The sequence below is a fragment of the Pseudorca crassidens genome, chromosome 7 (genome assembly GCF_039906515.1).
Source record: "Pseudorca crassidens isolate mPseCra1 chromosome 7, mPseCra1.hap1, whole genome shotgun sequence".
NCBI classification, from domain to species: Eukaryota; Metazoa; Chordata; class Mammalia; order Artiodactyla; family Delphinidae; genus Pseudorca; species Pseudorca crassidens.
In genome coordinates this window covers 560,276-574,312 of record NC_090302.1, presented here as the reverse complement: position 1 = coordinate 574,312, position 14,037 = coordinate 560,276, and the positions used below count along the sequence as shown (strand labels likewise).

Genomic DNA, 14,037 nt, shown 5'->3' with positions numbered 1-14,037 from the left:
CTCCTCGTAGGTGCCTGGGCTCACCGGGAGCTCCTCGTCCGCGTTGGGGAGTTACTGGCTTGGGAGACTCAGCACCCGCCTGTCTCTCTGGGGAGTGAGTAGGCAGGAGGGCGGCTGGGGCCCGGGAGTGACGCGCTACAGACACAGGGCGTGGTTTGCTCCCTGCTTCCTGCACGAAGTCCGGGTGTGCAGTCAGACGCCTGGCATTGCTTGTGCTGGTGCTGCTGGTGCGGGTCGGACCCTTCCCCAGGGGCCCCGCGGCCTGACCCGTGTGTTTCTCCAGCTCTAGAAGGTTCTGCACGGCTTCCCTCCCTGGACCTCCCCTCTTCTCCAGCTCCATCATTTGTCCCTCAAGACCCAGCACTTTGGTCTTGCTGGTCATTCCACATGTTGATGTTTTCAGTTTGACAGTTATATTTTTCATATCCAGTGTCTTGGATTAGTTTTTTAAGAATACCTGCATTGTTAGTTACATCTTTGTCTTATCCTTCAAAAGACAGTTATAACCCTTGCATGGTCTTGGTTACAACTCCTGTCTCCTCACGTGGGGCTTCTGTCTGGCCTTGGCACCTCTTGTTCGGGTGATTTTTCCCCTGAAATGACTTTCCTCCAGAAGCGTGCACATCTTTGTTTCTGTGCTTCCCTGTTGCCTGGCTGTCGCCTGCCTGCTGTGACTGTGGAGCCGGGGGGGTGCTGGAAGCTGGGCCGCGGCCCACTGCCCACACAGCGTGGGGCCCCTGACGCCCCCAGCCTGACCAGCCCTGGCCTGACTTCTGCCTTTCGTAGTATTTTTATGTACGTGCCGAAAGTTAAACTTTTTAATAATTGTTCACAGGAGGCTGCACAGATAGTACAGAGAGAGCCCATGTCCCCTCCAGCCGGTTTCTCCCAGGGTACCACAGTGTGGGTTTACGTGCCCACCCAGCACTGCGAGCCTCCCTCTGTGGTCACCCCGGCCGTCCCTGACCCCGTCCCCCATCTCTGGAGGCATGTTGTTTCAGGTGTTCTGAAACGCGGGATGGCAGAGTTCGGGGGCTTTCTTCCCTCACTCCGCACCCCTGACCCCCCACCCAGGCTATGTCTGCAGGGCCCTCCTTTGCGTGTCGACAAGTATTGCGTGTGTAACCGCTCGCCCATCGAGGGACATTTGGGGGTTCTCAGCCTTGGGGTGCTCCATTAAAGCTGCTCTGGACATTGACGTACACATTTTTGTTTGGATGAAAGTTTTCGCTTCTCTGGGTAAAATATCCAGGAGCTCAGTTGCAAGGCTATGTGGTAATTGGATATTTAGTTTTATAAGTAACCGCCACGCTGCACTGCACAGGCTACTACATTCTATGTCCCTGCGTCCTCCAGAGGGGTGTTTGGTGTTGCCTCTTCTCTGTCGTAGCTGTGATTCCTCGTCATGGTTTTAGTTTGAACCTCCCTAATGACTGATGGCGTTGAACAACTCTTCATGTGCTTATTTGCCATCTGTATGTCCTTTTTGGTGAAATGTCTTTCATATCTTTTGCCCACTTTACAATTAAATATTTTGGGAGCTTTGAGAGTTTGGGATATGGACCATTGCCAAGTGTTGGTTTGCAGATATTTTCACTTGGTCTGTAGCTGGTCTTCATCCTTTCGCTACTGAAGACCCCATGGTTTTTCTTAAAGCAGAAGTTCTTCATTTTGATGTAGTCCAGCTTACACAGTTTTTTTCTTTTAAGGCTGTGCTTTTGCTGTCATGCCTAAGAACTCTTCACCCAGCCCTAGATCCTGAAGATTTTCTCTAATTTTCATAGTTTTTTAGTTTTATGTGAACTTTAAATATATGGCCTGTTGTGAATTAATTTTTGTGTTAGATTTGAGGCTTAGGGTGAAGTTTATTTATTTATTCACCTACCATGTTTTGGCCCAGCATTATCGAGTTTAAAATGCATGTCAGACAACATTGTTTATTTATCTCCTCGAAATCGTACTCTTATTCCATCCCCACTTTAGAATTTTATTCTAATGTATTTTTATTCTCAAACATCTTTTTATATCCCTCTAGGGGTTTAAAAAAAAAAGCAATCTGCAATTTAATTTCACGAAATATCTCTGACCATAAGGTTTATCTGAGGGTTAGCTTTGTTCTGGTTGGAGTTATTGTGATTAGTAGCAGCTTGCAGTCAATTGCAACACATACTTTGTTGGAAATTACTGAGCACTCTCGGGCTGGTCACTTGTAGTGAAAGAAAAGGGAAGGATTTTGAGGCTTTGGAACCTGATTTCCTGAAGACCAAGCCCATCCGCTCCACACCCTGGAAACTTCATCTGCTCCTGGGACCCCTGCCGGAAGAGGGGATTGGAGACGTGGAGATGGGGTGCCCTCCTGGCTCCCGGCCCAGGTCCAGACCTGGCCTCTCCTGCCCTCTGGCTTCTCTTCTCCCCAGACCCAGTTTAGTCTTGTTTGCTTTTCTTAGGAAAGCATGTTTTATTGAAAATTGCGTTTTGAAAACAGTCATCCCCATGATAGAAAGAGTGTTACATGCTTATGGCAAGAAATCCATTGTACTTTAAGAGTTTAAAAATGCAGGGGTTTTCACAGCCTGGTGGCCTCGCATCCCCAGGCAGGGCAGAGCCAGTTTGCCTCTCGGACCCAGTGCCTGTGCCATCAGAAGGTGCCGACACAGGGTTAGACTCAGCCACCGTTCACGCAAAGGAAGTGAGAACTTCTGGAAGGAGACCCTTTTATCCCGCATTGGCACGCCAGTGTAGACCCGTCTCCCTAACTGAATTGTGCTCATTCCTGGAGGTGCCACACGGGGACCTCTGGCTTCTCCTTGGGTGGCTGTGTCCCTGCGCTCTCCCTGGCTCCTTCCACACAGCCCCCCAGTAGTCCCTGGGTTCTGGAGAGAAGATGCGGGCCTGGCTGGGTACTCTCGGTACGGGTGGGGCGGGTCCTCCTGCAGCTGGGGTGCAGGTGGGTGTTTGCTGCACCCGGAAGTGGGGGCACCAGGTGGGTGTGAGGACTCGCCCCAGTTGGGCCAGGCCCAACAGTGGCTGGGGTGAGGAAGGGAGAGCCGCTGAGCAGAGTGAGCACTGAGGTGGGGAGGCCAGCGGGGGCCAGGCGCGGTTGCCCTCGGGCGTCTGGGTCACACACTGTGACCCGGGCGCGTGGCAGGTAGGTGTTGGCGTGGGTCCTCTCTCCACGTGGGGGACTGGCTGGGGCTCTGCGGTGCCCCGCCGGGAGGTCAGGCGCCAGCCGCTCCGCCTCGGTGGGTTTGCTTTGTCAGATGATGGGGCCCTAACAGAGTTTAGGGTCTTCACTCAAGTTCAGCAGTTTTTAATTTTGTTTTTTAGATTTTCAAAAATAATACCTTGAATCAAAGAATGGATTTTGTGCCTGAGTGAGAACGAGCCTCACGTGGCTGTTGCCTTCTCAGATTTAGCTTCTGCCTTCATCCATTTATCCTTTAAGCTCCTGTGTCACGTCTGTCTTGCAAGCACTGGTGGAGGTGGTAGCTGCGTGGTCTCTGAGGTCGTTCGTGGGAGGAGTGAGGGAGCGATCGTGTCAAAGCAGTGACCTTGAGACAAAGCCCACATATTTGAGGAGGACTGGAGAATTGACCCAGCTAACAGGTTACCTTTACCAGGGCTGTCTGTGCCAGGGCACGTTAGCGGTGGAGGCCACGGAGGAGGCCTCGGCCTGTGCTGTGTGAGGAGGAGCTGCGTGCGGGCCCAGGCGGGGAGCCTGGCAGAGGAGCCAGAGGGCTGAGCGTGGGTCCCGCTGGGAGAAGCCGAGTCCAGGGCCGCCCCTGGCAGGCCTGTTGGCATCTCCCCGATGTCGACTCCCAGAGATGTGGACATGTATTAAAATACGCATAACACAGAATTTGCCATTCTGACCATTTTGAGTATCCAGCCAGGGGCATTAAGCACATGCACATGGTCGTGCGGCCGTCGCCACCGTTCTCCCCAGCACTTCCTCGTCTCCACAGACTGACGCTCTGTCCCCATTAAACACTCACTCCCCTTCCTCACCCCCAGCCCTGGGCCCTGACGTCTACTTTCTGTCTCGGATTGACTACGCTTGGTCCCTCATATGAGGATTTGTCCTTTTGTGCCTGGCCTGTTTCACTCAGCACAATGTCCTCGAGACAATGTAGCCTCTGTCAAAACTTCCTTCCTTTTTAAGGCCGGATAATATTCCATTGCATGCGTGTACGTATACACACATGTACATTTAGTTTATCCATCATCCATCAGTGGGCACTTGGGTTGCCTGCACCCCTTGTCTGTCGTGAACGATGCTGCTGTGAACACAGTTGTACAAAGAGCTCTTCGAGTCCCTGCTTTTGATTCTTCAGAGTGTGCACCCAGAAGTGGAATTGGCAGGATCATAGGATAATTCCATCTACTTCTTGAGGAAGCCCCACGCTGTTGTCCACAGCATCTGCGCCATTTTACCTTCCCCCCAGCAGCGCACCGAGGCCCCAGTGTCTCCGTACCTTCACCAACACTTGTTTTCTGTTTGTTTGATAGTAGCCATCCCAGGAGTGTGAGGTGGTCTCATTGCGGTTTTGAGTTGCATTTTCCTGATGATCAGTGATGTTAAATTAAGCATCTTTTCATGTGCTTTTTGGCCATTTGTATGTCTTCTTTGGAGAAATATCTATTCAGATGCTTTACCCATTTTTAAATTGGGTTTTTTTGTTGTTGTTGAGCTGTAGAGTTCTTTATATATTCTATGCATGATTCCTTTATCGGATATATAATTTGCAAATATTGTCTCCCATTCTATAGGTTGCCATTTCTTTCTATTGATTTTGTCCTTTGATGCATAGAAATTAAAAAAAATTTTAATGGACGTGTAATTGACTTACAATATATTAGTTTCAGGCTTACAGCATAGTGATTCAATATCTTTATATATTACAAAAGAATCACCAGGAATAGTCTAGTTACCATCTGTCACCATTCAAAGTTATTACAGTATTGTTGACTGTATTCTCCATGCTGTGTGTTACATCCCCATGACTTACTTATTATATAACTGTTGGTTTGTACTTTTTAATCCCCTTCACCTGTTTTGTCTGTCCTCCCCCACCTCTCTACCCGCTATTTATTCTCTGTATTTATGAGTGTTTCTGTTTTGTTATGTTTGTTCATTTGTTTTGCTTTTTAGATTCCACATATAAGTGAAATCATGGTATTCGTCTTTTTCTCTGACTTATTTCATTTAGTGTAGTGCCTCTGGATCCATCCGTATTGTCACAAACAGCAAGGTTCCATTCTTTTTTATGGCTGAGTAGTATTCCATTGTGTGTGTGTATAAATACACCACATCTTCTTTATCCATTTGTCTGTTGACGGGCATTTAGGTTGCTTCCACATCTTGGCTATCATAAATAGTGCTGCAGTGAACACAGGGGTGCATTTATCTTTTTGAACTATTGTTTTTGTATTCTTTGGATAAATACCCAGGAGTGGAATTGCTGGATCATATAGTAGTTCTATTTTTAACTTTTTGAGGAACCTCCATAGTGGCTGCACTAGTTTGCATTCCCACCAGCAGTGCACTAGGGTTCTATTTTCTCCACACCCTCTCCAACGTTTGTTATTTGTGGTCTTTTTGATGATAGCCATTCTTACAGGCGTGAGGTGATGTCTCATTGTGGTTTTGATTTATAAGAAATTTTTTATTTTATTTTTTTATTTTTGGCTGCGTTGAGTCTTCGTTGTTGCGCACGGGCTTTCTCTAGTTGCAGTGAGCTGGGGCTACTCTTTGTTGCTGTGCGCGGGCTTCTCACTGCGGTGGCTTCTCTTGTTGGGGGGCACAGGCTCTAGGCGCGCGGGCTTCAGTAGTTGTAGCTCGCAGGCTCTGGAACGCAGGCTCAGTAGTTGTGGTGCATGGGCTTAGTTGCTCTGCGGCATGTGGGATCTTCCCGGACCAGGGCTTGAACCTGTGTCCCCTGCATTGGCAGGTGGATTCTTAACCACTGCACCACCAGGGAAGTCCCTATAAGAAATTTTTAATTTTAATAAAGTCTAATTTATCTTTTTTCTTTTGTTGCCTGTGCTTTTGTTGTAATATCCAAGGATTCATTGCCAAATCCAATGTCATGAAGCTTCCCCCGTTTTCTTCTAGGAGTCTTACAGTTTTAGGTCTTTGATCTGTTCAGAGTTAATCTCTGTCAGTGGTATAAGGTGAAGGTCCACCTCCATCTTTTTGCAGGTGACTGTCCAGTTTCCCTGCCCCATACATTGAAGGATCACACCTGCTTTGTGCACAACGAAATGTGGTTCAGTGGAATCGGGTTTGAGATCAGACTGTCTCAAGGCTGTAGGTGACTCTGGGGAAGCAAGTGGTGGTGGGGTGCTGAGTGGTGTCCGGAGCAAAGGCAGGGCTGTTGGTCGGTGCCAGGGGGTTGACGTCCACATCACAGGCTGTTGTGGTCTCAGAAGGCTAAGGCCGAGACACTGAGGAAATGGGTAAAACTGAGCAAAAGCGTCTTTAAGGTGTAACATGATGATCTGTCGTGGCGTGAAAACCACTTGGGGGATGTGCACTGTGTAGCCGTGATCACCTGGAATGTGCCCCATCTGGGTATTTGCAAACGTAGTCATAGTTTATTACCTAAATCACAGGCTGGCTGGCTTTCTGTAAAGGCCCAGGTGGGAGACGGTCCCGGTTCTGGGTGCCGCATGTGTCACAGCCGCTGCTACTTCCCTGCAGAAACGCAGACTCTGTTCTTGGCCTGTGACGCCGACCCGCGCCTGTCACAGGCGCTCTGGTGGCAGCGGGTTTCTGCGCTCTCCCCTCTCTCCTCAGCGCACATCTCTCGGGGGAGTGGTTTGGTGGGAGAGGCACGCTGTTTCATCGCTGCCTGCCTGTGCGTCATTGTCGCGTTGTCTTTGTTTTGAAGCACGCGGCCAGTAAGGACCCCAGGGAAGGCCGGGACGCCCGTGACCCTGAGGAGCCGAAAGAGGAGTTGAGCAGAAATGCCTCGGATTTTGGACGACAGCAGCTTTTACCCCCCTTCCCGCCCCTTCACCAGTCGCTACCTCAAAACCAGTGCTACGTGGCCACCACGAAGGCACAGACAGGTAAAGGGAACCTGCCGCCGCCTCTCTCTCGGGCGTGTCCCGAGCCTGCACCACAGAGGACGTGGGCCCCGCTCCACCCTCACCCGGTGCTGTGTCGCGTCCTCCGCTTGTTTTCAGCTTCCAGGTGAAGATCGTTTTCATTCTGACAGTCTGCGGCCTTGGTCTGATTGGGTGGAGGGCTCTGGATTTGAGGAGTCTCCCAGCTCATGGATTCAGTACTGCAGGGGCGCCGTGGTTCAGGTGCGGGTGGCCGTGGGGCGGCCCCCTCCCACCCCGAGCCACCTCTCCTCACGCTCACCTGGGGGCGTGGAGGAGCATCGGGTGCCTTGTGGGGCCTTTCGCAGGAGGGGGGCGCTGGTGAGCGGCCCCCAGGGAGGCTGCCGTGGCAGGCGTGCCCGTAGAGCCTGCTTCCTCTGCAGACCCCTCCAGTGCAGACAGGCCTCTCTGCCAGGCCCGGCTCACATCGCTGAGGACTCACAGACGAGGGGGAGGCGGCCCCCCGAGGGGCTGCCCTGGGGTGGTCATGTGCTGGTTGGGGCCTGTCTTCCTTAGGACTTTCAGGACACTTGTTGCTTATCAGTAATTTCAGACCAGAGGTTCTGCAGAGGATGCCTGTGGCCTCCCCCGTCCCCCTCCCTCCATTCCACCCCGTGCACAGTTGCGCATCCTTCTCCCGCCCAGCGTGTAACGTTTACTTCTGAACGTGCGTGGAAGTTGCAGACATGGGGCCCTGGGCGCGTCCCTGTTGTGCGTGGCGCCCTCTCGGGCAGTCGCTGTAGTGTCAGAGCCTGAAAGGGCCCCCCGTGTGACACGTCGTCCAGGCCTCAGGCCCCGCTCGCCTTTGCCAGTCAGTTGTCCCAGGAGGCATTTCTGGCCGGCTTCCTGCAGTCCCTTAGTGTGCGTCTGGACATCTGGAGCGTCCCCCTGGGGTCGCTGCTGTCTTCCCGGGTCAGGCTTGGGTCACTGCCGTCCCCGAGGGGCGTGTGTCCTTGCTGCGTCCCCTGGGAGTGGGGTGTGGGTGTTGGTCCTGCTGCGGCAGGGCTGGGTCTACAGGCCCTTGGGTTGTTGTCCTTTGTGTCTTTGGAGACGGGACTTAGAGGGTTGCATGGTCCCACCTGGCAGCTTGAGCATCTAGGGACCCACTCCCAGACTGATCGTCCCAGGATGGCTTCCAATTCCATTGCCCTGTCCTTACTTCCTAGTGGAGCTTCTGCTGGAATGAAGGGCCTCCCCTTTCCAGCCTTGCCTCTGTCTCAACTCACGGATCCTTTTGTGAGTCTCTGGGCTCCAGTCCGTCACCGTCATGTTCAAATTGCCCCAGGTTTGCCCTTCAGGCTGGCTCCTGAGTCCTCCGATGTGACCCCATCACTTTGTGAGGACTTCCTGGCTACACCAGGTGGACCCAGCCCGTCTTGTCCTTCCCCAGTCCTGGGACTAGCTGTGTCTCCAGGGAGTCCTTGTTCTGTTTGTTGGAGCGCTGTGGTTGGTTAGAAAACAGGGTCAGTCTGTCTCCCCACCACCTCCAACTTTTGGTCTATTTCAACTCAGTATTATTTGTTTCAAAGAGTTAAAGCTGGACAGAGTTGCATGTCTCTGTGGAATTAAACCCATGTGTGTAGGGCTTGGCGAGGAATGTCAGGAGTCGGTACTTCTGTTAAAAAGTTAAGATTGGGGAATTCCCTCGCAGTCCAGTGGTTAGGACTCCATGGGTGTGGGTTCAGTCCCTTGTCAGGGAACTAAGATCCTGCAAGCCACAAGGATCTTTTATCTTAATAAAAATTAAGATTGTTCCTATTTTAGCTTTATTATTTCCTTATCTGTTCAATCCAAGTTTTCTAAACAGAAATGCTGAGTGTGTTTAGCAGTTTCCCACATGGGTCCTTCTCTGCCTCTGTTTCCTTACCTGAGGGCCGGAGGCGGAGACGGGGCCTGCGGGCTCAGGACAGTGTGAACAGCCTGGTGCCTGGCGCTCCTGCAGCAGCTGCCCGGCTCCCTCCCCAGGGAGGTGGCAGGCCCCTCTTGCTGTGCCTGCAGCGTCCTCACCCCGGGGTGGGGGGGGGGGGAGCAGGGGCCCGTGGGGACGTGGCCCTGTGTGACGGCGTCGCTGCAGACCTGGAACTGCCTGCCTCGTTCTTCAAACCTTCCTCCTCCCCACTTCCCCTGGCCGGTGCATTACGCTGTCACAGGAAGTGCACGCTTTCGGGCCATCTCTTCTTGTCACTGTGGTGACAGCCCCGCCCCGGAGGGCCTGCTCTTGCCGTCGTGCTGCGGCGCGAGCGGAGACGAGATGGCAAGTTTGCACGGAGCTCACAACCCACCCGCCTCCTCCTGGGGGGGGCACCTCCGCCAGCTCACCTGTGCTCCGTTCAGCGCGTGGACGGTCGGCGTTTCCACGTAAACACGTGTGGCCCACGTGGCGATTGTCCTCAGTGTCCTGGCTTCGCCACGCACCTGCGAGGGGCTGTCATTCTGACCCCCGGCGCCCATGGCCGACGTGCATCCTTTCTCCCCGTATCCCTTCTCTGCATTTCGTAGAAATAAAACGTAAGGTATTTCTTTCAGCCCTTTCGTGGAGCTCCTCCGTGTTTAAAGCAGTGGTTTTCAGATTTTTTTTTTTATACCCTGGAACTTTTTACAAAAATAAAACATCACAGAGACCCTCATTCTGTCAAAGCAGTAAACCTGGGGCTGCTTTGCCCAGAATGGCGTCAGGGGCCACGAGTCCCCAAGCCCCTGCTCGGTACCCCCTCCACTGCTGCGCTTGTCAGGAGACCTTGCTCCCAGGCCTCTCCCTCCCTGGCCCTTGTGTGCAGGGATAGCTCGCTGGGCCCTTGTTTCCAGTATCCTTCCCCGTGGTCCGTGAAGTGCTGAGCGAGGATGGAGGGTCCAGGTGATAGTGGTGTAAGTCCACTCTTCAGTGGCTGCACGTCAGCGGTGGACCCTCTGGACACACGAGCAGGAGGGCGTCTGGAGGAGGCCCTTCCTTCTCAGCCCCTCGGAGAGCCCTGCTCAGAGGCTGTCCCAGGTGCACCGGGCCCGTTCCTGCCAGCTTGAGGGTCTCCTGGTGTTGTGCTGCCTGCTCGGGAGGGGGTGCTCACGTTTGCCCTCCGTACAGCTCGGTGTCTCCTTGTGGACAAATCCTGTATCTGTGACGGGTTTTCAGCTTTCTCTGTGCAACTTAAGACACTGTTGAGTGCTGATAATTTTGGTGATGAGAGTTTGTGAACTGTCACCTACCTCTAAAAACATTTGAATGGCATTTCTTTTCTTCTCTCATCCCCTTTTGACTTTTTTTTTTTTTTAGCTTGCTTGCCTTTTGTTTTAGCAGCTGCAGTATCTCGGAAGAAAAAACGAAGAATGGGAACCTATAGCCTGGTTCCTAAGAAAAAGACCAAAGTGTTAAAACAGAGGACGGTGATTGAGATGTTTAAGAGCATAACTCATTCCACGGTGGGCTCCAAGGTAAGGGTGCGGGCCAGGCTGCGGGGGCTGCCCTCCATCTCTGCTCCAGGGTGGCCCCCGCCCGCCCCAAGCTCTCGTCTTCCGGCACAGTCGCCACCCCCTCCCCTGCCCCGCCCCGTGGGCCTTGCCCCGAGGAGTTGGTGGGGTCCTGACGTGGGCTTCTGGCGTGTTCCAGGGCGAGAAGGACCTGGGTGACGGCTCCCTCCACGTGAACGGGGAGAGCCTAGACATGGACTCTGAGGAGGACGACTCGGAGGAGCTGGAGGAGGATGAGGACCAGGGCGCCCAGCCGGCCACCGCGTTCCCTGCCGAGGGCAGCAGGGCCTCCAAGGACAGTGCGCTGGAGCCTGACCGCAGCCAGAAGGTGGGCGGGACGCACACCGCAGACCTCGGTCCTGGCGGGGGTAGGGGTGGCGGCTGGGCGCTTCTGGGCCTTAATAAAGCCCCCTGTTTACTTCTGGCTGGGATTCTTGTATTTTATTTCTCTTGAATTTTTAGGTAGTTTATTTTCATCAGAGAAGTGTTTGTCTTCCCGTGCAGCGTTCATGGAAGTAAACGGCCTGAGCATTTTTAGGCTTGGGAGTGACAGGAATAATACCATTAATAACCCAAACTGCTAACCGTGGCTGACCGAGTGCCAGTACGGCTTGCCCTTGGCCTTGGCACGGTGTCCCAGGCACCCGGCACAGGTGTGGTCCTTCCGCAGGTGAGGCCTCTGTCCTCCCAGTGGAGTGAGTGCCCAGGGCTGCTGACAGGCCTGTGGGGTGGTACGTGTGCTGGCGTGTCCTTGTTATGGACGCTTCATCCGTGTCCACCCAGGACGAGCTCGGAGTTGGCGGTTTGGTGGCCCTGAAGGCGTGGCACCGGCTGGGGGTGGTGATGCCTTGTCTTGGCTCTCTGTGCACCGGTGCCGAACAGAAATGTGGAGACAGAGTTTTGAAGGAAACGAAATAATAGCTTTATTCTTTGCCAGGCAAAAAGGGAACACAGCAGGCTAGTGCCTCAAGAACTGTGCCCCCCCCTCCCCGGGGAATCAGGAGAGGTCTTAGAGGTGGAGCTTGCAGTCTGCGGATAGGTGATAAGGATCAAAGTAATGAAGGTCTTGAATTTTTCTTCTTCTTGCATTATTTCAAAACGGGTGACAGGCAGCCTGGTAATTGGGTCCGTTTGTTATCGGCTGGGTTATCGGCTGCATTTCTAAAATGCAGAACGCTACAAGGGGTGATTTCCTACAGGGGAGTGCAGGATGTAATTCACATAATGTCAGAGAGTGTTAGAGGTTAGCTTTGTGAAGGATAAGTCTAGTTACAGACACTACAGATTAGTAACAGTTAAAATAAAACTAGGGTTGGGATTTCCCTGGTGGCGCAGTGCTTAAGAATCCGCCTGCCAGTGTAGGGGACATGGGTTCGAGCCCTGGTCCGGGAAGATCCCATGTGCTGCGGAGCAACTAAGCCCGTGCGCCACAACTACTGAGCCTGTGCTCTAGAGCCCGCGAGCCACAACTACTGAAGCCCACGAACCACAGCTACTGAAGCCCGCATGCCCTAGAGCCCGTGCTCCACAACAAGAGGAGCCACTGCAGTGAGAAGCCCGTGCACTGCAACAAAGAGTAGCCCCCGCTCGCCACATCTAGAGAAAGCCCGCCTGCAGCAACGATAGACCCAGTGCAGCCAAGGGAAAAAAAAAAAAAAAAAAGAAAAGCTAGGATTGATTAACTCTTTCAGGCCAGTTTATGTTGTTTCCATAGCCTGCCCATGGCTCCTTTATTTTCCTTGTTTGTCAGAAAAGAAAAGACCCTCATTTCTGTCTTTGCCGCAACATGACAGGGACCACGGGGCTTGTACGGTTTCAGTGATTCAGGGGGCCCAGGGGTGCCGGGCGCAGACTTGAGCAGAGTGGCTGTTGCTGTTGGGGCCCTTCTGATTGGGGGAGGGGTGAGTTAGACACGAAGGCGAAACTGTGGCTGAGAGCCAGGCAGACGTGTGGAGCCGTGGATTTACTGTCCATGCCTCAGACTTGTCTGAGAAAACTTTGGAGCATCTTTAAGATGGACCATTACACCTTACGAGTAATTCTGAAACTAAGGATGGGCAGAGACGTTCCAGTGAGTTTGTTGCAACAGTGACTTGTTTGAAGTGTATGATTTTGTTGATTAGCTTTTTGCACTTTGCATCAGCCCTGTGGGTACAGCCTTTGACGTGTGTAAAGCATTTTCTTTCAGCTTCTGGAGTTTGGCCATGTTTTTTCTTAGTGTTGCTTAAATTTCAGATTCATATTAGCCATTTATGCCAGTTCTATTTTTTAGCAGGTTTTGGGGCAAAATTTTAAATGTTGGCCCAGCTATTAAGGTATAATTTTTCAAAAATAAATTGGTAGAAAATGCTGACATTAGAGATTTAAAGGAAATTTTAAAATGATTTAAGATATCATTTATTTTTTTTTTCTCTTCCATCTTTTATTATTTTTTCCCTTTCGTGTAGGAAGGAAGCAGTCTCCTAATTCTTGTGGTGGTATTTTGAACGGTGATTTTTACAGACCTGTACTCCCTGCCGCCTGCAGTGGGGACTTGACTCTGGACGTCCAGTCTCCTTAAGGAGCTTTGCCTGTGGCTCCACGAGCTGCTCTTGGCTGGGCCCCTCAGTGGGTGTGCGCCCCCCCCCCCCCCCCCGTAAAGCCATTTCCTGTTGTTAGAGGCGACACTCGGGGCTCGTAGTATGCACTTTGTTGAGAGGTAGAATGTGGGCATCTCCAGGTCTCTGCCGCAGTGAGTTGGGAGGGACAGGTTTTCATCTGCATGTCCCTGTATCTCAGTGTTTTGCTGCAGGTCTGAATGTGCCGAGCAGCTTCGCACACAACTGGCTGTCAGGATTTGTTGTCTAGCGACCCCGTTTCCGCTGGGTCATGTGGTCTGGCAGCCTTATGTGAGCGCAGAGCTGACCTGTTGCTCGAAGGTGTGTGCTGTCCAGCCTTGGCTGCGATGTCAGAGCTCATGGATACTAGTCTGTTTCTGTATGATTTCTGGGTTCGGGGTTCTAATTACAATACACAGACGTTTCCCTGTGGCGATTTAGAATATATTGATGTAAGCTATCTTCTAACTCTTCATGGGCTTCATTCTTTATATATAAACATTTGATTCAGAGAATTTTTGATGAAACGTGAGGTAGAGACAGTCAAAGTGGGTGAATTTTATGGTATGTAAATTATACCTCAGTAAAGCTTTTTGAACAAAACGTGAGGCCAGGGTTGTGTGGCCTCCCTCACATGGTGAGCCGTGTGTGCCAGCACTGTTTAGTGACTGACATTTGCTTCCTTGCTGATTTAAAATGCCACCTCTGTCACATACCACGCGGCATTTGAATGTGAGTCTATCTCTGGATTCTCTATTTTGATGGAGGTCCTCATCTTCCGGAAAGAATCTAGACACTGAATAACACTGAGTTAGTCTAGATACTGATACAAAGGAAGAAAATTAAATGGGTATCAAGCTAACAAAAG

General features: G+C 51.9%; 1 protein-coding gene across 9 annotated transcripts in view; it reads left to right on the top strand.

Annotated features, from left to right (window-relative positions):
* Positions 1-14,037, top strand: part of EHMT1 (euchromatic histone lysine methyltransferase 1) — a 146,617-nt gene that overhangs the window by 74,012 nt on the left and 58,568 nt on the right. For 7 of the 9 annotated variants that reach the window (XM_067742482.1, XM_067742483.1, XM_067742488.1 and 4 more), the window contains 3 exons: positions 6,894-7,074; positions 10,379-10,536; positions 10,712-10,900. In XM_067742482.1, coding sequence (XP_067598583.1) covers positions 6,894-7,074; positions 10,379-10,536; positions 10,712-10,900 — 528 coding nt within the window. The remainder of the gene's footprint in view (positions 1-6,893; positions 7,075-10,378; positions 10,537-10,711; positions 10,901-14,037) is intronic. The other 2 variants (XM_067742485.1, XM_067742484.1) reach the window with 2 other exon arrangements.